Consider the following 24,557-nt stretch of genomic DNA (forward strand, 5'->3'; position numbering starts at 1 on the left):
AACATAAAAAAACAACACAATGCAGTATGAGTTGCAAAATCGTTGTGGTTGCCATACTAATTACTTTTTATTTTTTCCAAAATATCTTTAGTTTTAAATCCCTTAACCTTTTCTACTTGAGTTTAATAGTTTTATATTAGGTCGTCTTGAAACCATGTTTATTTTTTTTTATTGGTTTCGTATAGGACTTTCACAATATTAAAATTAAGTTTTGAAATTGAGTTAATGTTTGATTGATTTGGTAAAATAAGATTTAATTTTATCAATTTAAATTAGTTAATACTTTCGGGTTTTAATTTTAAATAATACAAATATTTAGTTTTGTTTTTTAAATAATATTTTTATCCCAACTTTCAAATTCAATCTTCCAAATAAAATTCTCAACTTATTTTCACTTATATAAATTTTATTTTTGATTATAATTAAGGAATACACCCCCTCTCTTTTAATGAGTATTTATTTATCACACACATATATATAAAAAAAATTATTAATCGGTACACTGCATCATCAATTTTCTTCGCCATCAAAGTCGGGCAATCCTTTTTAAAACCAAAGGAATACATTATGAAACTTCAAAACATAAAATTATAGCTGTCAAACCTGATTTTGATCCTGCTAGTTGATTCAAGGGATCAAGATTTATAATTTAATTTGTTTCGAGATAAGGTTTTAGCATACCAAACTAAATATTAACTTAATAAATATAATTAATTCAATTAATTTTTTAATAATTTAGTTTAATTCATCAAATTTAAACTCGAAAAATTAATATTTTTTTTTTAAAATATTGCATGTGAAATAAAAAAAAGTTGAACAGCCTCCTTCCTTGAAGGCAAGGGAAACTAAAAAGGAAAAGAGACGATGACACGTAGCGCGCACTCCGCGTGGTAAAGAAGAAAGCAAAAGCACAGCAGTCTCTCTTTTCATATATTTACTGTTTCGCCCTCCATAAGTAACCACACAAAAAGTGAAGATAACGCACACACAAAAAGCAAAAAATCATGTGTGGCACAATTCCCCATACGGCCTTCGCTAATTATTCAGTCACTCTCGGACATCATTTCCATTTTAACACCGTTAGTCGCCTCTCTACACTACCTCTCTTACGTGGTAGATATTACTTTTTAATTAAAAATATATTAAAATAATATCTTATTGAATTTATTTTTTATATTAACATTTGCAAGCTTAAAAAAATAAAAAAAATACAGTTGTCTGGAATGCCAAAAAGCACGAAACCAAGCATTTCACGCAGGAGAGCACTATCTAACGCCGTTAAATTAATTAAATATATAGTTAATACATAGTGTCTTATAAAATCCTCTACCATTTTCTTTTTCCACTCTCTTTCTCCCTTCTCTTTCTCCCTCGTCACTCTCCCTCTCGCCTGACCGACACTGTAGAGGAGAAAACGACGAAGCTTTTTCTGCATCGATAACTTTTGGTTAGAATTCCTTCCTGTAACTATTTAGCCTTGTTTTTTATTTTAGGGATTTTTTTCCTGAAACAAATGAGTTCATAAACCCTAGTTTCAGTTTTTTCGTGGGTTATTAGGTTTGTTTATTTAAGTTTCTGATTCAACGAGTTGGTATTTTATTGTTTATTTTATTCTCTTCTCTTTTTTACATTTAATCCTTGTTCCTGCTTTCCTGCTCAATGTGTTTTTTTCCTTATTTTCCCCAAATAATGATGTGTTTGGTGAATATTAGGTTGTGTTGAATTGATTAACTTGCTTAATGAATCTCTAAGTGTTGGATTTAGAGATTTAATTTAATAAATGGAAGAAAAAAAACCCTTCATTTGTCTTTCCGAACAAAATACGGGGTGAAGTGTGAAGTGGGTTATAAGTTGCACATTTGAATGTTAGATTGTAAGAAATTCATGTTCCGACATGTTTTTATTCAGAATGGTAGATGGTATGGTAGCATAACTCTCCGCGTCGAGACATGGTTTGAGGTTGGTATTTGATTATTTATTTCTGCTTTTGAATTGCTTCGGGATTAGTAGATGCTGATGATTTGTACTTATATTTTTAACAGAAATTAGAGTGTTTCTTTTCTGCTTCAAGCTTCCACTCGCTGTTTGCTTTTTCTGTGGATTTAGATAGTCCCTGCAATACTTGAGTGAACATGGGAGCAGCTTGTTGTGTAGCTGCAAGAGGTAATGATTTTCCCACCGGGACTGGATGTCGAGCATTGCATGGTAATGCTGGATGTTCTCCAACATTGAGTTTTCGTTGGGACAACAGAAGGCGTGTGGCCGGTGAAATTGAGGACTCCTCGTATCAAATGTCTCGTGGAGTCAGCAGAGATGTTAGTGTGGAGATGAAGGGGACTTTAGGTTCTGACAGAGGTAATCTTTCAGATGGGTTAAGCCCACTTGAGAGCTTTGGAACACCTATATCTTTGAAATCACCGGTTCATGAAGGAATGAGTGTAAATTTGACAACTCAACCTTCAGGTAGAGGTTTGCAATTTTGTCTTTGTTTGGTTTAATCCTCTTTAATGTAAAATTAAATTCTTTTGCAAAACTGAATTTCCATTGTAATCCATTCTAAATTCTTTCAAGAATCCACGTGTTCTTTCATTTGAACAGAAATAAGTGTCTTATTCCATTCACCAAGCAATAGTATCGAAAATTCTAAAGCACTTCCTCCTCTCCATAGTGAAGGAAAAGAGTCCGCCAGAGATAGTCAAGTTTGTCAAAAAGTGGAAAATTTATGCACTCCATGTCTTGCTTGCAAATCATGTCATCATTTTCAACAGGCTAGCTATTTGCGTCTTATTCAAGTTTTAGATATTGATCTTCACAATGTACTTCTGACATTTATGGTTTCTCATCTCATCAAACATTTTCTTTGCTCCTAATTGCTCTGTAGCACTTTCGCAGCATTCTCTTTAGCTGATTTTCAAAATCAAGTTTCTAGTCCATGTAAACTCTCATTCTGTTTTTTTTTTTTCCTGGTACATTGATATCTTACAAGTAGGGCACCTAAACTTTCAATTCATCCATGGATTGGCAGAGGCCACCTGCTGTTTGCAGTTTAGAGGACTTCAGTTACAGTGATGCTGTGATGGAGTGTCCTATACTTGCTTACTTCTGTTATCTTGCACATTGCTGCAAGTCCCTCAGTTTTTTGGACAGTATTCCTTTCCTGCTTGCCTTTGGGATGTTTTGCTTTACTCTTTCCTTTTCTTGATGCAGATCTATCCATGGAAAGCAGTTACCCTATTGAAGTGAGTTTGAACCGGTTGAGATGCAAAATTTGTTTGAGGAGGCTTTTGGTTTGTGTATTCTTGCTGATTGCTTGATGTTTTAAATATATTTCAGGTCAAGAGCTTGGCAGAATCACCTGATATTGCAGACTTGCCATTACCAAAGATTGCTTATTCTGTACAGTCATCATTTTCAACACCTACTGCTGATCCTTTATTGACTTGTGGCCATCCACTTCCTCCCAACTCAACCCCATCGAGACGGGCTCGTCGCTCACCTGGGCACCGGTTATTAAGACAGATTTCTGATAGTAGAATCCTGGGATTAAAATCACCAAATAACTATTCTTTGTCTGAAGGAAGGTCTTCATTTGTGCTCTCCACTTGCAGCCATGACTTAGCAGTGGAATCCCATGGTGGATCTTCAGATGGGTGGTCCATGAGAACCTTTTCCGAGCTTGTGGCCTCTTCACAAAGAGGGAGGTGGTCTTTTGAGAGTGAGCACTTTGGCGCTGGCTTTGGAAAAATAAGTGGATGTAGCAGTAGGTTCTCGTATTCTCCCTCCTTAGATCCACAAGCTTGCGGAGCTTGCTCAAAGTTGTTGACTGAGAAATCTGTGTGGAGTAGCCAGAGAATTGCTGGCACCCATGAGTTCCCAGTGGTTGCTATGCTGGTATGTGGTCATGTATACCATGCAGAGTGCTTGGAGGCCACAACACCGGAGGTTGACAAGTATGATCCTGCATGCCCAATATGCGAGGGCGGAGAGAAGCAAGTCTTGAAGATGTCCAAAAAAGCTTTAAAAACAGAAGCAGAATTAAAAGCAAAAAGCCTGAAGATATCAAGAAACCGAGTCATTGATAGTTACCTTGATAGTGATTCTGATGATTTTTATCAACAGAAGAATGCCATACAAGACAGAGAAGCTGCAAAGATGGATCCCAGTTCTAGTGTAGCAAGCTCCTCCTTGAAGCCTTTCTTGAGACGACGCTTTTCATTTAGGTCCAAATGGAGTAGAACCCTTTCAGAGAAAAAAGGGTTTTGGGCAAGACATCGCAAAGATTGACTTGACTAGTTTGAGGTGAAAATTTTTATCTCATTTTTTCAGTTGCAATGCTAGAATGTCATAGGTTTCTTCTATAACACATTCTATGTTTGTTAACAAGCACAGTTTTCTATTTCCTGTTTATTCAACTTATGTTTTTTTCCTTTTCCCAGTTAAATGGAAATGCTGGAGATGTGACAATCCTGTATGATTGAAGGAGAAGGCTGTGATTGAACTCAGGCTTTGAGCGCATTCGATCTATTCAAATCCTTGTCTTGCCTATTCGACAGTCAGTGTCCCTCACTCGTCCTCTCTTCGGCTCTAGTTTTCTGAAAAAGAAACAGGAAAATAGGATTCAGATAATCCATTTACAGATGTAGTCTAGGATCATCCCATCTGATCTCTGAAGCCCTTGATTTTGCTATCCATGGGCTGGACTGAATTTTGATAATTTTCTGCACTTTCATATTCCATCTATCAATGCTAGGATAATTTCTCATGTACGATGGATATTTATCCCACTGTTGTACCTATTGCCATGCCCTTGGTATGTGAGTTCTATTATGTGAAGTTTCTGCACAAAATTAGCCATGGGGTGTTTGGAATTGTAGCATGGGATTTTTTTTAAGTATTTTTTATTTGAAAATATATTAAAAAGTTTTAAAAAATAAAAAACATATAAAAAAATCAATTTATTTTTGTAGAAAATGTGGTTTTAATTGTGTTGTGTTCTCAAACGGTCACTAACGAGTTGCTCTGTATTTTTGAAATGTTTATCACCATCGACATTTTGAAGTTTGGACACGTTCTTGAAGAAGTTTGGAGAAAGTAATGCAACGAATAATTTTTAACTAATTCAACGCAAATTCACGCTCACAGGCGTGTGTGTGTGTGTGTGTGTGTTTGTGTGTGTATATATATATTCCCGAGTCTCTTAATCTAAAATAAATGGTTGAGTTGATGATGTATAATATTCGAAGTGCGACACATGTCTATATTACTGGGAATAATAGCTTAGTATTTTAAAATATTTTTTTTTAATCTTGGAGTTTTTAATAAAAGAGAAAATAATAGAATGATTTTTTTATTATTTTTTAATTCATGTTATCATTTTTTCACGATTTTAAGATTTTTAGCTAACTGTTTATTTATTTATCATAGAAAAAGTGCTTTTTATTTTTGTAAATCTTAAAAAGAAGTTTTTCTTTTTTTACTTCATCAAAGAAGGATAAAATCATTGATGGAACGTGATTCAATCTGTGTATTTTTTTTTTCATAAATATGGTTTTTTAACTTAAATTTTCGTGAAAGTTTTGATTTATTATCTTTGAGATTTTATATTTTTTTACATGAAGCTTATCTTTTTCTAAAGGATTTCTTTGACTTTTAAAAACAAAATAAAAAATCATATAGAAAAATTAAAAAATTAATAAAAAGATTAACATTTTTGTTTATTTTTTTTCTTTTCAAGATAAATAAAAAAATTACAATGTAAATGAAAAATAAAAAAATAATTCATGGAAGTAAATAAATAAGAATTTGGTAAGAAAATCTAACAAATAGCACGCTTGATTGGTTTCTCAGGTTAAGAAACTCTAATGCGGGAGATTCTTGTTATAAATTGGATATGAACCAATTTTACTCACTTACTTAATAAGAATAGCAAATGCTATATGGATATGTTATAGCACAATTATCCTTAATAAGAATAGCAAATACATATTTGTGCTATATGGATATGTTATAGCACAATTATTAAACTCGGTTTAGCCTAATAAGTTGACTCAGGATCTGGTTAATTTAATGGGTGAATTGGTTTTAGGTTTGTTAAAAAACTAACTAATACAATCACCCGGCAAAACCCGATTGACCTGGTGGGTCAATCTATGGTCTGGGTGAACCCAAATGAGATCTGATTTGTTTTTTTAGAATACCATGACATTTATCATCCACCAAAATTTTCTCATTTTCACCTCTTCCTTCATACAATGGAACACAAACATCCATAGACTTTACTAAACAGTTTTGAAGTCCAATAAAAACCCACATTCCATAAAAAGTTTACACTAGTTTATTCTTTATCATATTTATTAACTTTTTTAATTGCAGTGCTTATAAACCTTGCACGGGTCCCTTTAATAAAAGGTTTGCAACTAGTATGAATAACATTAGCTTTACAACTCCATCTTTGAATATTCTTCAAGCTTGCTATTTTGGGGTTGCTGGTGTTTTTCAAAAAAACTTTCCACGTAAACTTTTTAATTAATGAGTCAAATTACACTGCTAAGAATCTTCTAGCCAGTCTTTTGACACCAAGTTTTGGTATTGAGGTAAGAGTCTTAGAGTATAATGCAAGTGTTGAGATCATTCTTCAAGAAACAATAACCATCTCATCTATTTACATGGCTATAACTTTTCCATGGTTGGATGGAGATCTAAAAATTTTAACCCCAATAAAGATGCTTCGAGATATAATCTTTTTGATCCACCCGAAAAAATTATAGTTGGAGTTTTTTATAATGGATGAGTAACGATCAGATCCAGAGTAGATAACTCTTCATAGGTGATAAATAATTACCATTTATTTTTCAGGTCGATTCCGATGGACCCATAAAACCAAGGACTCGATCTCTTGACGGGGTCAACCCCTGAATTAGGTCTAATAACTATATGTTAAAGTCCAAAAAATAAATCATCGTGCCAAACTATTTGTTTTTATAGAAAAGTTTATAACTTTTAATTATAATATTGAATTAAACTCAAATTTGATTTGAAAGTTCCTATATAGCTAATTCAAAAATATCTTCAAATTAGATCTAAAAATTATTAATTTATTAGTTTTTATTTTATTTTTAATTGTTAATTTTGGATTGTTAATTTTATTTTCAAGTTCATATTATTTTTCTATTTGAATTAAAATTTGAATTATTCTTATTTTATAAAATTTAGTTTAAAATATATTTAAGAGGTTGTAATCCTTGTTTTCAAGGCATATTAATAGAAGAAGATTATTTAATAACAAAACTTTGAATCCTGAGTTTTTATATGATGTTTTAGTTGAAGAATTATTTCTTCTTTCTTATTGGATTCATATTCCTTATATTTCACTTTAAATTGTCAAAATCCTGTCCATTAATTTCAGTTTTAAAGACAATAATTAACTAATAATCCTCCAACATTAGATTAGGTAGATGCTGCTATATGCAAGCCCTAATCAAAGATAAATAATTAACTATGAAGCGACGCGGAAGAGAAATTTTGCATTTTTTTAAAGGAAAAAAATAAACAATTTAAATAATAATTGTCAGAAGTGGGATTTGAACCCACGCCCTCTCACGAGGACCAGAACTTAAGTCTGGCGCCTTAGACCACTCGGCCATCCTGACATTCGGTGCGATTACTATCACTTTAATATGTGTAAATTAAGAATCTGCAGCTCCTGGTTAATTTTGCTTCATACAAAATTGATTCTGCAATAATTCTTCGTTGAATAAAATTCAAATACAAAAACAAAAATTGTATAGTTTTTATTTCTTCATTATTGTATTCCACTGTTCCACAGGATGAAGACAGAAGAGGCGGAGCCAACTTATTCGCAACGAAGAACAGTTTAAGAGATGGATTTATTCTTTTCCACAAGAGATTAGGGAGCAGGAGTTCATGTTTCAATCTAAAACTCCAACGTTCTTTGCCACTGATTGGACCGTGTTCGTTCCATGAATGCTATTCACTCATTATTCACACAAAACATGAGTTAATGCAGCTGCGAGAGAAACAAAGATACTTTAAACCTGTTCTCCTTTCAGACTTGGATATCAGCATCTGTGCATGGTTCAGAAACTTCATGAACTGCCGTGAAATGGGTTTTCCGTTGGACGAAGAATTCACTCCAGTTGTGTCTTCATACGCACATTGGAAATTAACCCTTGATTAATTCCCTACAATTTAAATATTTTTTATCACGATAAAAGGAATTTATATACATACGCGTATAAACTAGTAAGACAGCTAAATAGCATGGTATATTAAATATCAGGTTGCCCACCTATCCACTTCCTAACCTTGATTAATTCGTTCACCAACTTTCCCTTCCAAGCCGAACATGGCAAACGCGATACATACGCGTTTCATTACTATCCACAGATTCACAAATAGGAAACAGTTTTCTCTACTTTGTTTCAAAATGACAAGAACCTTCCTCAAACTGAGGTTTTAATGGTGAAATACGTTTTTTGGTTAATGTCTTGACGTCTTCCCCAAAAAGCCAAACCAGCGTCAACATCATTTGGTAAATTAAGTTCAAAGTGAATCCGCCCTGGATCCACATGCAATGGCAACTCACTAATTATTCTGGCAGGCAATGGCATCAATACCTAAGCATGTATCAATGTTAACTGTCATCTACCCACCTACACATCGTCACAATTTAATTAATCAACTTAATAATGATAATAATTTACTCTCTGAACGTCCTTGAACATTTATATAATGCATATAAGGTTGTGCTAAATTTGCTACCTGTCCTCTTCATTTAGCTTTGCCGAACTGTTCAGTTCCGTCTTCTTTGTCTTATCTTTGACCAGCTTCTGTTTACAAAGGGGAGGTTTTGAACTATCCTGCGTTGTTTTTGAGCGATTCTTGATAGAAAAGAAAGAGGGACAGCTAATGGAAGAGCGTATTTTAAGAATAATCACATTGGGAATCATTTCATGGACAACAGCATTTCATCTCTTTAGAAAGTTCTTGCCAAAGCGATCTTTTGAATTCTGCAATCGCCTGGTTTCTACGGTCCATGCAACTTTAGCTTTTACACTTGCTTCTCTCACTGTTGAAGACTGGACATGTCCAGTTTGTCCTCTGTCTTCGAGACCTTCACCCAGTCAGGTAATTAATGCAGTTATTTTACTTTCAAAATATGGGCTGTTGAGATTATTTCTTTTGCTTCAAATCCATTCAAGAATACTTTTAATATTCTTGTTGATGCTCTGAAACTGGGCAGATGCAAACCCTGGCAGTTTCCCTTTCTTATCTCATTTATGATCTGATATGTTGTCAATTCGACAAGCGAGTCACCATTGACAACACAATACACCATTTGGTTAGCATTGTTGGTATAGGAGCAAGCCTTGCCTATGGGAAGGTACTCATCTTCTCCCTCGAATGTTTTTGATTAGTTATAGCACCTAAGATGATGAACTAACCTTCTTGTTACTGCCATGAAACCTAGAACTCTAACTGTGTTTTATGCTCTTGAGACTATACAGATTTCCGTCTTAAGCACTTCTCTAAGCTGTAAAAATCTTATTTTTGTTAGAGCTTTTAATCTCTATCTTTTCCCTCTTGTTTTTTGGTCCTTGTGTATAGTGTGGATCAGAATTGATTGCAGCCCTATGCATAACAGAGATCTCCAGCCCTTTCCTTCACCTGAGAGAACTTCTCAAGGAGCTTGGTTACAGGGACACTGACCTTAATTTGGCTGCTGATGTAAGCTACTCTTTAAGCCTCGATTTAAAATTCATCTGTGGCTGGTGACTTCTTCTGTATATCTTCATCTCATATCAGCTGTTGGGACTTGGTAATTCTTTAATATCCACAGACAATATAATTAAAAATCTTGATTGGTGTTGCAACGCTGCACAGATCTTATTTGCAGTTGTATTCTCGTTTGCAAGAATGGTTTTTGGGCCTTACCTTGCTTGGGTGACTCTTACAGCCGACAACCCTCTCGTTATCAAGGTACCAAAGGAATACTTCTACGTTCACTTATTTTTTTTGGACTGAATGAATACATAACATATTATATTCGTCATTATCGATGCTTAAAATCACATTAATGTTGTTTAGGCAATGGCAGTGGGATTGCAGCTGGTTAGTGCTTACTGGTTCTTCAAGATTGCCAGGATGATGAACTACAAGCTAACCAAAAGGGTTGCATCTAAAAACCTAGTCGACATTGAAAAATTGTAAAATAAAGTTTAATGATTTTGTATAACAAAATAAACCCACGACCATATGTTGTGGTTGTGGTTTGAAAAAAAATATTTAAAAAAAAATATTTTTAGTTAAAATTGATTTGGGTAAACCCACGACCACAACAGACCATATGTTGAGAGGTTTGTGGTTTGAAAAAAAATATTTGAAAAAAAATATTTTTAGTTAAGGTTGATTTGAAAAAATATATGTTTGGTTAAAACTATAATTAAAATTAAAGTTAGACAAAATATAATTTAATGTGTTTGGTTACAAAATACTTTTGAAATTGAAGTTATAAAATAATTTTTAAAAATATATATTAATATTTATGATTTTTAATTTAAATATTGTTATTACATCATAAAATAAATCATACTTTATATAAAATATTTTTTATTATTCCATTAAACTATTTACAATTCCATTACGCATGAAATTCATCCGACAATAACTACATTCATCCGACAATAACTACAGTTTCCATAATCTTTTAAGCATATAATAAAATTAAATAAAATATTATCAAGAATAAAATTGAGATTCCGATACAAGTAAATTTAATTCATCTTAAATTATTTTTTAAATAAAATTATTATTCATATTTACATAATGTGAACAATATAAGTCAATTCATTGCATTAATTATTCATATAAACAAGGACAATAACCCATGAATTAATTCACCCGAACCCATGAATTAATTCACCCGGCACTGTTCACATGAATAGTGCCAGGTGAATCCACTCGACAATATGTAGATGATGATGATTGCCCACAAAATACTCCTATTTGAGCTAAGAATGAAAGAAGTAAATATATCAAATTGAGTGGACCCTTGAGTTTTACTTTCCCTCAACAGCAGGCGGGCAAAAGTGAATTGAAAAGCAGTAATTTTCTATTTTACAAAACCAGTGGTGTAAACTTAATTTTTAGTGGAACCTATCTTCAAAATCTGTGTTTCAAATATTTACCAAATGATTAAAAATTATAGTTGGAACAAAACACAGTTCCAACCACAATACCAAATACCTTCTAAATCTGCAACGGTTTAGCCATTCAAATTACGATATCATCTCAAATAACCATGTAAACTTGTCCGTGAAGTTCAAAACCAATACAAGAGACAAGATGTAATTGAAAAAGAAATTTGGCATTGTGAGAAGATATCATGTCGAATAAAAATCCATGGCCTGTAAAGAAAGAATGAATCAGTCTTTGCCAAAATCAGCATTATAATGTGCGCTAGACTCGAGTTTCTTTGCTTCATTAAGCTTCCGTACAGCCTGCAATAAATTCCGACCAATATGAAACTGAGCACATAAAGTGGACAAATCCATGCACAAGAACACATTTTTTAAACACTAAATTTACCTTCATAAAATCTTCATGGATGACATAATCACGTTCTGCACGGATTGCTGACATCCCAGCTTCCGTGCAAACATTACGAAGATCAGCTCCATTGAAACCCTGATATAATCGCAACAATCATTTAAATGAACAGTCAATGTACAAAAAAACCAAAGCGACCACTAACTCACCTCTGCAAGTTTCACAACAGCCTCATAATCAATATCCCCATGCTTGGCAATCCCAGCAGCATGGATCTTAAGGATTTCCATTCTTGACTGTTCATTTGGTAGTGGAATCTCTATCTTTCTGTCTAATCTTCCCGGACGAAGAAGTGCAGGGTCAAGAACATCAGGGCGGTTCGTTGCCATTATCATTTTAACCTACAACATACAATTGAATACTCATTTCCCCCCTAATTGATTCAATACTTGTATGACTTAAACATCTAAACATGTGTATAGATAACTAGTACATGAAAGTAACTGGTAAAGATGTGGATAGCAGGGATATGGTACAGATATAGAAAGCTGCTAACACTTAAATTTACAAGAGATTTATTTTGAAACTACAAGGCCCGCAAATTTCAACAGGGAATTAGAGCGATTATTAAGGGTCATATGAATTGGATGCTGCAATGGCCTAGACACATGCAAACCCAATGGTGATATCCACTCACTTCCTCAACAATAACCAGCTTACAACAAGAGTTTACCAAACCAGACAGGATACGAAAGAAGTGCAAGATGTAGAATATCCCAAGCAAACCCATTATATGTATTTGTAAACAATAAAAAAAGAAAAACCCCACCTATCTTTCCACAAAAAACCCTCCCAAAGGAAAGTTTCAGTTTAGTGTCAAAATGCAAAGTTGAATCAGATTATTAACCAAATTTACCTTCCCAAGCTGATCAAATCCATCAAGTTGGTTAAGCAACTCCATCAATGTTCTTTGGATTTCACGATCAGCACTTGTTCCCTCACTAAAACGGCGTCCACCAATTGCATCGATCTCATCCATGAAAATGATGCAGGGCTTGACAGACAAAAGCAATTTGTATATTTAATGGAGTTATAAATTAGTCAGAATGAAACAAATTCACGAAACTAAGACTCTTACTTGGTGATCGCGTGCATATCCAAACATTTCGCGTATCAACCTAGCACTTTCTCCTATGTATTTGTCAATGATGGCACTTGAAACAACCTTAATCCAGTTTAAAAATACAGCATGTTAACCACAGATAGCCAACTCCAACCAATACAACACACACACTCACACACACACACACACACATCTTTGTGTGTGTGTGTGTGCGAGCATGTAAAAGCTAGGTAACATGATCTGACCTTCAAAAAGTTGGCATCTATGTTGCTCGCAATAGCCCTAGCCAGCAATGTCTTCCCAGTACCAGGAGGTCCATAAAGAAGGACACCCTGAAACAAAAAGGGTAAGAAATATGAGATAGAAATTAATCTAGCTTATTCACACAGGGCATAATACTGCCAATAGCTTTATTTTTACCACATCCCAGTTTTTACTCACTCAAGCAGTAAAGGAAAGTAGAGAAGAAAAGGAAGAGTAGCGTGATCACCTTGGGAGGTTTAATCCCCACCCTAAGGAAAAGCTCAGGGTTCATCAGAGGTAACTCGATGGATTCCCTTAATTCCCTAATCTGATCAGATAAACCACCAACAGCCGAGTAACTCACATTACCAGGATCTTCATGCAGCATGTTATATACAACTGGATCAACCTGCCAGCCCAAAACACGCACAAAATTGGACACCATTCACCACACACTACAAAATCTGACATTAAACTGTGTTCTAAAGAAGCCACAATGACTTACTTCACGCGGAAGAGCACGCATAATCGTAAGCGTAGTCATATCAAGAACCACTCTGGTTCCTGAAGTCAGTTTTTCCTTATCCACTTTACTACGGCAGCCTACCACATACCGAGGTCCACTGCTAGCTTTAACAATCACTAACAAATTAAAAAAAAAAAAATCAAGACTAGCATTATCGGGCACATGATGCAACCAATTATAAATATATACAGCAAGCAAAAAAGGATTGAGGAGGCAAACGTACAGCGTTCGTTGTCAAGAGGTCGAAGAACTTCTCCTATAATCTGACCAACACTTTGAAGAGACTTCAAATCATCTTCTGTTTTGTTAAATTCTTTTTTTGCAGCTTTCAAATTCTCCCTCGCTGCATTAACATAATCCCAAAACCAACATTTTCACACGTTACCCATACTATTATTAACTCGCGACTTGATCCTAATTCTACAAAAAAACAATTTTTAATCTGAATTTCTACAGGCAAATTTGATAGAAAACAATAACAAAATCCTAAATTTGGTAATTAATAAGAAGAGATATGAGAGGACAAGGGGGGAAATTAAGAAACCAGATTAGATCTTCGATTAAGTAATTAAAGAAATGATTTGAAGTTCAAAGTCATTAAAGAGTGAGTGTCGTCTGACCAGATCGAACTCTGGATTCGAGCTCTTTGTGGTGGAGTAACTTTTTGCGGTACTCCGCCTCTGCATTGCGACGTCGCGCTGCGTCTTCTCCGTCGTTGTTTATGGTTGCCATTTTTTTTTCCTTCTTGGTAATGGACGTCAGATAGTAACGTTCTCTTTATCGAGGAAGGGAACCACCGCAGCTGACTTGAAGCCGGGGTCACTTCTTTCTTTTTAATTTAACTTTCCGCATGCTTGCTGGGCAGCTGCGAAACGACGTCGTTGCAGTCTGCTCAACCAGTAGATGGGGCTGGACTCACAGGCGACCCAGCCCAACTTAAAGATGGCAAGTCCTTTATGTTTCTTTATTTCTTTTTCCTTTTTTAAAGCAAATTAAGAATTGGTAAATGTATTTATGTAGAAAATAATTTTAATTAAAAAAAAAGTAAAGAGAGAGGTAAAAATTTATTTGAAATCCCCTTTTCAAGTCATGCTTATAATTAGTAGTATAATTTATCAAGCTAAACTAAATTTTATAACTAGCTAATAAAAAGATTACAGATTTAATTGTCAGCAGAAAAAAAATTAATTTTTATCTCAAAAAAAAAACTAGGAATTGAATTTACTTAAAAAAATTAAAAATGCATTAAGTAGCATCTATTGCAGGTTGCAAGTTCATGAAAGAAATCATATTCCACCATAAATTGTGAATGTTTATGACTTTAAAAACAAAAAAACAATGGTTTGGTACCAATTAAAATGTTATTTATTGTTCATGAATCTCACAGTAATATGTATTTGAAATGCAGGGAAAGAAAAGCAACATTTTGTTGTTTTCTGTGTGAAGGAATCACCCAAACAACATAGCCATGCTTCACTATTTTTACTGGATTGCATCCAGTTCAAAGCTAAAAATACATTGAACCGAATTCGACTTAGTAAAATAAAAAGATTATTTTTTTATTTTTAATTGTATTTTATTCAAAAAAACTAGTATATAATATTATTCAATGACACTACATAACTTAGACGGAGATCACTTAATCACAATTCCAATTTTGTTTCTAATTATATTTTACATGATGTTATTGCGCACTTAATAAATCAAGAAAATTGTAGTCCTTGTCAAATATATTTTATATGTGATGAAATTGTAGATAATTTAATAAAATAATAAAAAAATATTTGATATAAAGTATTATTTATTTCATGATGTAATAGCAATAATTACATCTATAATATTTAAAATAAAAACCATCAATATTAATTTATATTTTTAAAATTATTTTATAACCTCAATTTCAAAAGTGTTCTTAACCAAATACATTAAACTATTTTTTATTCAATCTTAATTTCAACTATAATTTTAACCAAACATACAGAAATACCATATTAACTTTAATCAAAAATATTTTTTATAAAATAATTTTTTTCAAATCATAACCATAAAAGCAATTATAATACCATACAAAATTGCTTAGATACAATACATTTATAATACAATATTTTCTTCACATGTTTATATGATTACTATTTTTTTTTCTAATTAACAAGGCGACAATTCCTCCCAACTACACCATTAAATCCTGTAAGAGGGCTCATGTTTCCCATCTTAACCATAGACTTGGCAAAATGCACAAAGAACAGGTCCTCATCTTCAGCATTTCTCTTAACCATCTGTATAGTCTTGCCATCCTTTCCTGTATAAAGCACTTCATCAGAAGTGAGAAGCCCCTTGCCCCAGAGTAAGAGCTTGAAGCAAGAGTTGTCGAATTTTGCTGGAGAGGCCAAGTCCAAAGGAGAATGGACACACTGACTTCAGATCGAAGGAACAGTTTTTCTGTAGAGTCTGATCTGGTTGGTTGTTTCCATTTTGGTTGTACAGTCTCTGCTTGAAGATCACGCACCTTGCCACCCCAATTGTATGCCCTCCTGAAACATGACAATTTTCAAATTAATCAAAAGATTCAGAATAATTATTTATGTGTCTTTGTTCTGAAGGGATGGGAAACAGATACTAACGATAGCTGAAGGATGTCTGTGTTCTAACCTGAGAGAGCAACAAGGTCGACCTCATAAAGGCCTTGCGCTTGAAAAATGTTACGAGGTTTTGGATAGTAGAGTTGGGATCGGGAATGTTGTTGTTTGAGCCACTCAGGCTCGCAGTCTGAGTGCCTTATTCCTAATGGGAGTTCCCAATTGGATCCACCACTCTGTACCAAGACAACAGCCAGTGTTTGTTAGCAGAAAAAGGGGTTAATAAGCCAAGGAAAGCTTAGAGGATTGGAGATTTTGCTTGCTAGAACAGTTGAGGCACGAGCTAAGGCTTCATTTTCATGATTGCTTTCTTCTATGCTATATGTTATCTTCGTTTTACACAATCTGTTACCTTTTCTTTGAAATTTTCGTATCATATGGCCTTGAACGAATTTATAAGCACTTTATTACTTTATTAAATTGTAATGCTACTGATCTTGCAGGGCTGTGATGCATCATTATTGTTGACGATAGTGCAAAGATCGTGAGTGAGAAGAATGCAGCACCAAACAAGAATTCCCTCAGAGGATTTGAAGTGGTTGATGAAATCAAGGCTAAGTTGGAAGAAGCATGCCCTCAAACTGTCTCCTGTGCGGATATTAAGGCAACCATCCGGGAGTCCTTCAATAGCTTTTCTTAACACTGACATGACAGTGTCATTTGCTTGGGGGCATGAAAACTGATAAACTCAGTGAACAGACCAAACGAGCCACCGCCAAAAGGACCACCCCAGCCAAAACCAGGATGAGCTAGCAACGTTGTTGATGAGAGGAGAGAAATAGTGACAATGAAATTAAATTTCACTTTACAGAAAGCCATTGATATAAGAGGAATCACTAAAGTGAAGTGAAGACTGTCATGGGCTCTTTGTTTGCCATCCTTGCTACTTGAATGTGGAACTCAAACGCGTCCCTCACCAAATCCTTCAACACCAAGTAATATTGATAGCTATGAGTCTATGACCATGTCTTTCTTTTTTGCATGCCTCGTTTGGAATCGGAATTGGAGAGTGCATCCATGTGTTTGCTGATAGGTTTGGTTGAGTAAGTGTTTCTGGTAGTCCCTGCTCCTAGGCAAGACCATAATAAGAGTATTTCCGTGCGCTAGTTTGCCTCCCAACTTCACGATTTCACCATGTCATGAGCTTAACTAGTGACGCCACTCAAAAGACTCTTGCATATATTTGTTTTTCACTTTCCCTCCAGCTAACCGACTTGTTAAAGAAAGAAATCGAGCAAATAAAAAAGGTTGACGCAGTGTTTTTTCCTTTCGACTATTATGCTCAAGCGCTTATGGGAATGGCTATGTCCCTGGCGGCTGGCCCTTGGGTAGTTGGGTTACAGAAATACCATTAGTCCATTGCTGAAAAATGACAACCGCAGGGATCTCAAATCCTCAAAGCTCATCAAATATTAGTAAGATGACTAATTAAAAAATTACTATTAGTGGATTAGCTTCTGCTTTATAGAACTACAATCTATAACGTTTTGACCCTTCCAGACGCAGCACCCCCTGATAATAATATTCTAATCTTTTCTCACGGCAAGTCCAAGTAATCCAACACGTTCTACTTGTATGCTTAGTCCATGAGTCAAGAGCTTTAACAACGATATGGAGACGCAGATTTCCATTTTGGAGTTGCAATACTACTCATTAAGGCAGCAGCCCAACATGGTTTCCGAGCAAAATTTACTGGGTCCACTCGGTTATCTAAATATTGCACATGCTTGTCTTGCAATGTCGAATTCATAACACAAAGAAGCACACTGCTCTATTCGATCATCATGACTTGTTACCGTTGATAGTTGTATGGTACAGCAGACATCAGGACTTGCCGACCAAAAATCATAAAAACCTTGACAATTTCAGTTGTCAACAAGTAAAAGTCTTCCTATACGCCACCGCTGCTTGACGAAAGGTCAGCTCAAATTACATGAGCTGTTACTTCAGCAATGACGGTGGTTAAACATTCATGCCGAAACAGAAAACCATGGTCCTTCTCCAAATTTGTTACACTTGGGAAGATACTGAAACTTCCGTGATAGTATCATATGCTAGAAGCCTTCATTGAGAGGATGAAGTGTAAAAGAAAGGCTATTTAAAAAAAATTGGTGGTCTCTCCCCCATAGAAACAGGAAAGAAATGACTGTCGGATGATTCATATGTACATGACAATGAACGGCATGGATAGTACTAGCCGTTCTACAAGAGCATCAAATAAGCTAAAGAGTTATGATTTACACAACTGCCTCATAGGAGTTAGGAACCTTGCAATACGAAGGGGGACGTGTGCCTTGATCAATGTCCCACTTTCTGTATATTCATAATCAAATGAGTAGAAAGAAAAATTTACGAGAAAAATAAAAAATAAGAGGATCAGTTCTCAGTAGAAGAAAATGAAAACAATCTAGAAAATACTCACATTTCTCTCGACCATTCCAATCTGATGTATGATACTGAGAGGCTTCCCTTTGTCAAATGGAACCAAAGCTTCTACTCATACCATAGAATCCTACAACAAATGAAAATTGTTAAGGTTTTCAAGTGCAGTTGAAACTCCAGTCCAGGTAGCAAGAATGAACAGAAATATCCGTTTTCGAGAAACACCATAATGTTTTCACCAACTCAATACCTTCAGTTTTTCCCGAACTGAATTGCAGAATTCTTGTAACCCATCGCCATTCATAGCAGACACGCAAACAACATCTTGTTTTCTCTCTGCTTCCATCTTAAGTTTTTTTCACATCACTGACCCTGTCAAGATGCCATAAGCAGCAGTGGCCATGATGTTATCAATACAGAGTTAACATTGCAAGAACCGAAAGTTATCTACTTGTTTCAAGTGAAAAACCATTGGAAAAGATTCCACAGGGAAAAAACATTCCCGTTCTTCATCTGGAAGAAACCAAACAATACGAGCATCTCATGTGAGTAAATGCTGCCAGCTTCTGTAAGCCAGGTTGCCACAAACGTTTTGGTTTCATAAACACAAAAAGTCTACATTACAAATTGGAAATCAATAATTGTTCGGTTCTGCAAGAACATAATTATGCAAGCCCTAAGCAAGTTGTAACGAAGACTTTTCTTTTCCTAACTTGTTAGACTGACCTGAACCCTTCTTGTAGCTGGACCCAGAGTCTCAAATAGCCGATCTTCAGCAAACAATCTGCTCCTGTTAATAGATTCAGAAGTAGTGTACTCTTTCCAGCATTTGTGTAACCGACCTAAATGAAGTCAAATGCATGACATACCTATAATTTTAGCGGTCGGTCTAAAGAACCGCCCCTGCACTCTCTGGTTTTCTTTCTGTTTTTAAAAAGAAAAGGATAGATAACAGGATGTTTTTACGTTTACTTACTGAAGATACTATAGGGACAGGTAACAGGTACAGAGGCACGCCTATTCCTGTACTGCTTTCTACGTTTTCTAACAGAATCTAGCTTTTTTTTCTAAGAACATCAATCTAGCAGGACAAAATGCGACAGATGATCATGTCAAATAAACTGCACGCGCATTGAAAGTGTTGATTGCAAAGTCCATAAGACAAATTCAGCAAATCAATTGCCAGTTCTATATTCAAATATCACAGAAAGTGAATCTATTCAAGTTGCACAATGAGATGTTTTGTCTCTCCCATGCCCTTCACCCTGCCTCCTGCTTGGCGCTCAAGGTGAGTCACATTCTAGTTAGCCGAGGTAACCGGTATTCCATTTGAGCCGATGCAACATTGAACGACCACGCAATTATCAGTGTTAGTGCCCACAGTTTTCTCTTTCCAAGCTATGGGGAATGATTGTCATGTTGAACCTAATTTCTAGATTTATCATGAAAATCACAAAGCCACTTCATCTGATCTAATTTTTTCAGGCCATTAGTTAAAGCTAGGCAAGTTCAAAACTGGGTTTTACAAGTTCTGCTTGTGGCAAGTTAGATGGCCTAAACAATTGCTAATAAAGCTGACAGAACTCATCCTTTTGAATTTGCTGAAAAAATTCAGAAAATGCAGACACTTTAATCTTATCAGTGTGGGCCTTTAAGTTCCAAGATAAACAACAAAGTTAGGGAACCAGAGAGCGACAACTGGAGGAGGCTAAAGGAACAAAGATGGAATCATTGCTAAAGCATCCAAAGGCCCGGCCCAAAAAAAAACCAACTAGAATCAGTCTTATCAGCACACAAAACCACATCCACAAGACTGTAGCTTCACTCTTTCTTTGTTTGAGGGCACAAGATGGATTTTTTATTTTCTACTTGCGCTTGAAAGATCATGATATTCAGTGTCCTTTCAACATCTCTATGCATGATTACAGCACCTAGCAAGAAAAAGCTAGATATTCCCATATGGTCAGTCTCAGAAACAGACAATCTTAAAACTGGGAGTGTGCAAAAGATAGCCAGCTTTTTCTCTACCTTTTGCAGATGACATTAACACAATGAACAAAACAAATTTTACATATTAAAGAACTCTCCTTGTGACAAGCCAGGAAAGAGAGAGAGAATTACACTGTTTTTAGCTGGAAGTACTTTTGAGTCTCCCAAAGAAATGTAACTGCAAGCATTAAAGCTGAAAGATTGATGCTCTTGCTTGTTGGTTTTTACTCGGAGAAGTTGGGGGAGGGGGACCATATCTTGCCCTCAGCTTCTGCATCTTTACTCAACCAACTAGCTTCTCACATTTAATGAACTAGCAGAGGGTTGTCTCTTAGCATTATAGCTTTTAGGTGCTTACATTTTAGACTTGCGCATTATTTCCGAGAGAGAGTTACTCACTTTCTTCAGGGAATTGTTATGCTCTAAACAAAAGTATATAGAATTCAGAGACTGGTGGATTTGTAGCCTTAGACTTCTATCATCCACTGTTTTTTATGCTTAAAAAAGTTAATTGAATTCATCTTAGCTTTTAAAGGGTGGTTTGAAACTCTTACAACTAGTTCGATCAGGACAGGAGTTAGTTGGCAAAGACTAATTAAGATATTGGCTTGACTAGTTTTCTTCTGTTCTCACGGTCCTGCACTGTACTTTCACCAGCTCTTTTTCTCTTCATCTATTTTAAGGGTTCCACATATTGGAACTCTTTGTTTCACCTCTCGCTCTCTCTCTCTCCCCATTCCGAATATGTTCTGATGTATTCTTTCAGAAATTTGTTTTACTTGCAGTTCTGGTTTCAATTCTGCTTCTACATATTTGCACTCAACTGGGTTTCATTTGGCTTGGTATTGTTGGATCTTTTTATTTGTCAATAGTTATTCGCTTTATAATTATGAACTTCATTTGGTTGTAATCTCTTGTCATGCCTAATAATGCAGTACCTCTTTCTGGCTCTTGATTCCTGTTGCTTTATATCCAAGTTAGGACAGAATGCCACTCTAGAGCTGTAAGCCAGATCTTGTGCGAGTCTGTGACCTTCTACTTGATGATCCTTGTCTTTCTTCTTGTTATCATGAATGCATGAGAAGTTGATAACCCAAGTTGTAGTTCCTTCCAGGCTAGATATTGCCTTTTTTGGCTTGCAAAGCCAATATTCTGGAATCAAACCTGGTATTTTGAGCTCTGATGCTTTCTTTGCTATACCATACTGACCATTTAAGTTATAGAACTCCTCTCTTGAGTTGCAAATCAATACTTCTGTGCCTTCCTACTTTACTGGTATTATGGTTTCACAAGATTCATCCTCAAATTCAGCTTCTAGCATGCTACACCAATTCATTATCTCGGACTCCATTAGTAGCCAAAACCAATATCAAAACCAGAATTTTGATGTTTTCGGTTCAGATTTAGGTGGCAGTAACACATTTCCTCATTCTCATCGTGTGTTGCCTAGCATACAGTCTCTTGAGGAAGGAATGTCTAGGTCGATAGACCTTGTACAAGCTCCCTCAGAAGCTCAAGAATCCGAGATTAGCCACACAAGACACTTAATGAATCTTCTTGGAGCGGCAAACGAGACCAATCGTCAAGCTCAAAGGCTATCACTGTCTCTTGGTTCTCACATGCTTGTTCCTCAAGTTCAGTACAGGCAGAGATCCTTTAACTTGGATCTCATGAGTCCTAGTTACTTAATTCCTAGAGAAGAAGAAGCAAGGGAAGCTTATAATCCTGGAGGTGAACAAGTTAACAACGACTATTCTCTCATTGGTAGTGGATTTACTTCATCATCAGCCTCGTTTAGTAGACGTTCTCCTACTGCTTACGGAACAGAATCTTTTGCTGTTGCTATAGAGAATTCAAGGTATTTAAAGCCTGCTCAGTCCCTACTAGAAGAAAGCGTGCATGTAAGTTGCAAGGCAGTTGAAATTAGCAATGAAAAATATGTCCGAAAGTTAATTCGTTGTGGAGGATCTCTTGGACTTTCTTCTGAATTAAAAGCAGAACTGTGGGGAAATGGGCTTGTGCAAGCTGAGAAACACGAAGTCCAGCTTAAAATTGCAAAGCTTATAGCATTGTTGGAGGAGGTGAGTCCAAAGAGTATTGAGTGCATATTCTCTGTCAGCAGGTTAATAATAACGTATCTTGTTGATTTCAGGTTGAGGGAAGATACGAGAAATACTACCATCAAATGGAAGAAGTGGTATCATCATTTGAGGAGATGGCAGGTTTAGGAGTGGCCAAATCTTACACAGCTCTAGCGCTCCAAGCCATGTCCAAGCACTTCTGCTACTTAAGAGATGCCATAGTGTCCCAGATCAATGAGACAAGAAGAAAATTCTCTCAAGATTTACCAAAAACCAGCTCAGGATTGTCACAACTTAGCTTTTTTGATAAAGAGACCAAACATAATCGGATGTCTCTTCAACAGCTTGGAATGACGCAAAGCCAAAGGCAAGCATGGAGACCGATCAGAGGATTGCCAGAGACTTCTGTAGCCATCCTTCGCTCTTGGCTTTTTGAACACTTCTTGCATCCGTAAGTGCTTTAAAATCAGTGATAAGTCCATGGTCATCATCATCTCGTTATAATTTAAATCTGTGCTTTACCGACTTCGTTGTTCACACACAGGTATCCAAATGAATCTGAGAAGCTAATGCTAGCATCGCAGACAGGCTTGACAAAGAATCAAGTAATTTTAATTTTGCTTTATCGTCCATTAAAATGTTGCTTTCTTTACGGTTTAGCTCGACACTGATGAAGTTGTGGGCAAACATTGTTGTTTTAGGTCTCAAATTGGTTCATAAATGCTCGAGTCCGGCTATGGAAGCCCATGATAGAAGAAATGTACAAAGTGGAGTTCGCAGATTCTTCTGAAGACTCGAACACCTTACCAGGCAGTTCTTTCATAACAAGGGAAGGTGTAACAGATCATTCAGAGGACTGAAGGAATAGGTTGATAGCTAAATTAATTCCTTCTTCAAGTTGTGCCTCGTTGTTTCTTTCATGCAATAGACAATTAACATCTTTTGTAGTCATTCATCCTAGGCAATTAAAACTGAAATATCTGAGAACAGCCTGGAGCTGTGATGTGATTTTCAGGGAAAGCACAAGCTGTTATGGGCCTGGAGCGCATCTTGCACAACTAACATCTTTTGTAGTCATTCATCCCAGGCAATTAAAACTGAAATATCTGAGAACAGCCTGGAGCTGTAATGTGATTTTCAGGGAAAGCACGAGCTGCCATGGGCCTGGAGCACATCTTGCACAACTAACATCCAGTGTTTTAGCTGCTTCCAACTTTTCATGTTTACTTTCTATCACTGTTTTGAAAAATTTGTAACAGTAACATGTCCAAGTAAGCAAATCATAAACAGTTTGATGTGCATTGATCACCGCATTACTTCTTCAATATTGGGGGTGAAATGTTAAACAGGACACCTAGAAATCTTGAAACAGTAGCATACGAAATAGGGTTTCTAGTAGCTAAACCCAGCCCATAGACCAAATGCGAAAGAGGGCTAAAGGGTCTAAATCATTAAAAATCCATCCCGTTAAATAACTTAAATTTTTAAATAAAATATCAAAATATTATTTATATAATTTTTTAAGTAAAACTTATATAAATTTATATTTTTTTTATATTTAGTTTTTATCAAATAAATAAAAATAATAAAATTTGAATATATAACCACTTAATTATCAATGTTATGATACAATATTAAAGAATCATTCCAATCTAATTACTTAAATTTTTAAATAAAATATTAAAATATAATTTATATTATTTTTTAATACAAATATTAACGTACTCTTCTCCTACCGGTGCTCTCTTCGCCCCATTCGAAGCTGATGCCTCCAAGTATTACTATGGCGTTGGCAACATGTTTCCGATGTTGAAACCAAAGCGTAGCCCCGTCAGAGCGTTTCGAAAGTTCCCATTCATGCATGCATTGTATGGTGGAATTATTACACATTTAGGTGGGTTTTCCGGGTGAGAATGGCGAACTTAGGACTCCTGACATGAAATTCTAAAATTACTATTGTGGAGAAACCCTATATTGCTAAGAGCGTGTGTCCTGCTCGCTTTGGCGTG

At 35.5% G+C, this 24,557-nt stretch overlaps 4 protein-coding genes and 1 non-coding gene across 11 annotated transcripts; 3 read left to right on the plus strand and 2 right to left on the minus strand.

Annotated features, from left to right (window-relative positions):
• The first annotated feature begins 1,320 nt into the window (after positions 1-1,320).
• On the plus strand, positions 1,321-4,864 carry LOC105142740 (RING/U-box superfamily protein). Of its 4 annotated transcripts, none has more exons than XM_011050516.1 (6): positions 1,321-1,447; positions 1,909-1,959; positions 2,043-2,355; positions 3,208-3,239; positions 3,334-4,299; positions 4,437-4,864. In XM_011050516.1, exons 3-5 carry the CDS (start codon positions 2,133-2,135, stop codon positions 4,282-4,284), a joined length of 1,206 nt encoding a protein of 401 aa, XP_011048818.1. In that variant the 5' UTR covers positions 1,321-1,447; positions 1,909-1,959; positions 2,043-2,132; the 3' UTR covers positions 4,285-4,299; positions 4,437-4,864. The 4 variants fall into 4 exon arrangements, with proteins under 4 accessions (XP_011048818.1, XP_011048816.1, XP_011048815.1 ...); XM_011050514.1 differs by having other exon boundaries at positions 1,322-1,447; positions 1,909-1,963; positions 2,043-2,463; XM_011050513.1 differs by having other exon boundaries at positions 1,322-1,447; positions 2,043-2,463.
• Positions 4,865-7,565: 2,701 nt separating this feature from the next.
• On the minus strand, positions 7,566-7,649 carry TRNAL-UAA (transfer RNA leucine (anticodon UAA)). The gene has a single exon. It is a non-coding gene; the product is annotated as a tRNA-Leu (tRNA).
• A 1,062-nt stretch (positions 7,650-8,711) lies between these two features.
• On the plus strand, positions 8,712-10,286 carry LOC105142743 (transmembrane protein 136). The gene is made up of 5 exons (XM_011050520.1): positions 8,712-9,147; positions 9,263-9,403; positions 9,628-9,747; positions 9,904-9,999; positions 10,108-10,286. Exons 1-5 carry the CDS (start codon positions 8,929-8,931, stop codon positions 10,228-10,230), a joined length of 699 nt encoding a protein of 232 aa, XP_011048822.1. The 5' UTR covers positions 8,712-8,928; the 3' UTR covers positions 10,231-10,286.
• A 980-nt stretch (positions 10,287-11,266) lies between these two features.
• On the minus strand, positions 11,267-14,281 carry LOC105142744 (AAA-type ATPase family protein). The gene is made up of 10 exons (XM_011050521.1): positions 14,081-14,281; positions 13,684-13,803; positions 13,440-13,576; positions 13,182-13,343; positions 12,937-13,023; positions 12,707-12,793; positions 12,485-12,622; positions 11,778-11,969; positions 11,608-11,706; positions 11,267-11,519 (listed from the first exon to the last, which is right to left on the minus strand). The coding sequence occupies exons 1-10, from the start codon at positions 14,190-14,192 to the stop codon at positions 11,445-11,447; spliced, it is 1,209 nt and encodes a 402-aa protein (XP_011048823.1). The 5' UTR covers positions 14,193-14,281; the 3' UTR covers positions 11,267-11,444.
• A 6,123-nt stretch (positions 14,282-20,404) lies between these two features.
• LOC105142745 (BEL1-like homeodomain protein 11) lies at positions 20,405-23,897 on the plus strand. Of its 4 annotated transcripts, none has more exons than XM_011050524.1 (5): positions 20,405-22,548; positions 22,620-22,999; positions 23,093-23,153; positions 23,250-23,416; positions 23,539-23,629. In XM_011050524.1, exons 1-4 carry the CDS (start codon positions 21,748-21,750, stop codon positions 23,406-23,408), a joined length of 1,401 nt encoding a protein of 466 aa, XP_011048826.1. In that variant the 5' UTR covers positions 20,405-21,747; the 3' UTR covers positions 23,409-23,416; positions 23,539-23,629. The 4 variants fall into 4 exon arrangements, 3 of the variants coding, with proteins under 3 accessions (XP_011048826.1, XP_011048825.1, XP_011048824.1); XR_845603.1 differs by lacking the exon at positions 23,539-23,629 and adding an exon at positions 23,636-23,897 and having other exon boundaries at positions 20,406-22,548; positions 23,250-23,509; XM_011050523.1 differs by having other exon boundaries at positions 20,406-22,548; positions 23,510-23,591.
• Positions 23,898-24,557: the final 660 nt, after the last annotated feature.

Source organism: Populus euphratica, unplaced genomic scaffold, assembly GCF_000495115.2.
Source record: "Populus euphratica unplaced genomic scaffold, PopEup_1.0 scaffold217.1, whole genome shotgun sequence".
NCBI classification, from domain to species: Eukaryota; Viridiplantae; Streptophyta; class Magnoliopsida; order Malpighiales; family Salicaceae; genus Populus; species Populus euphratica.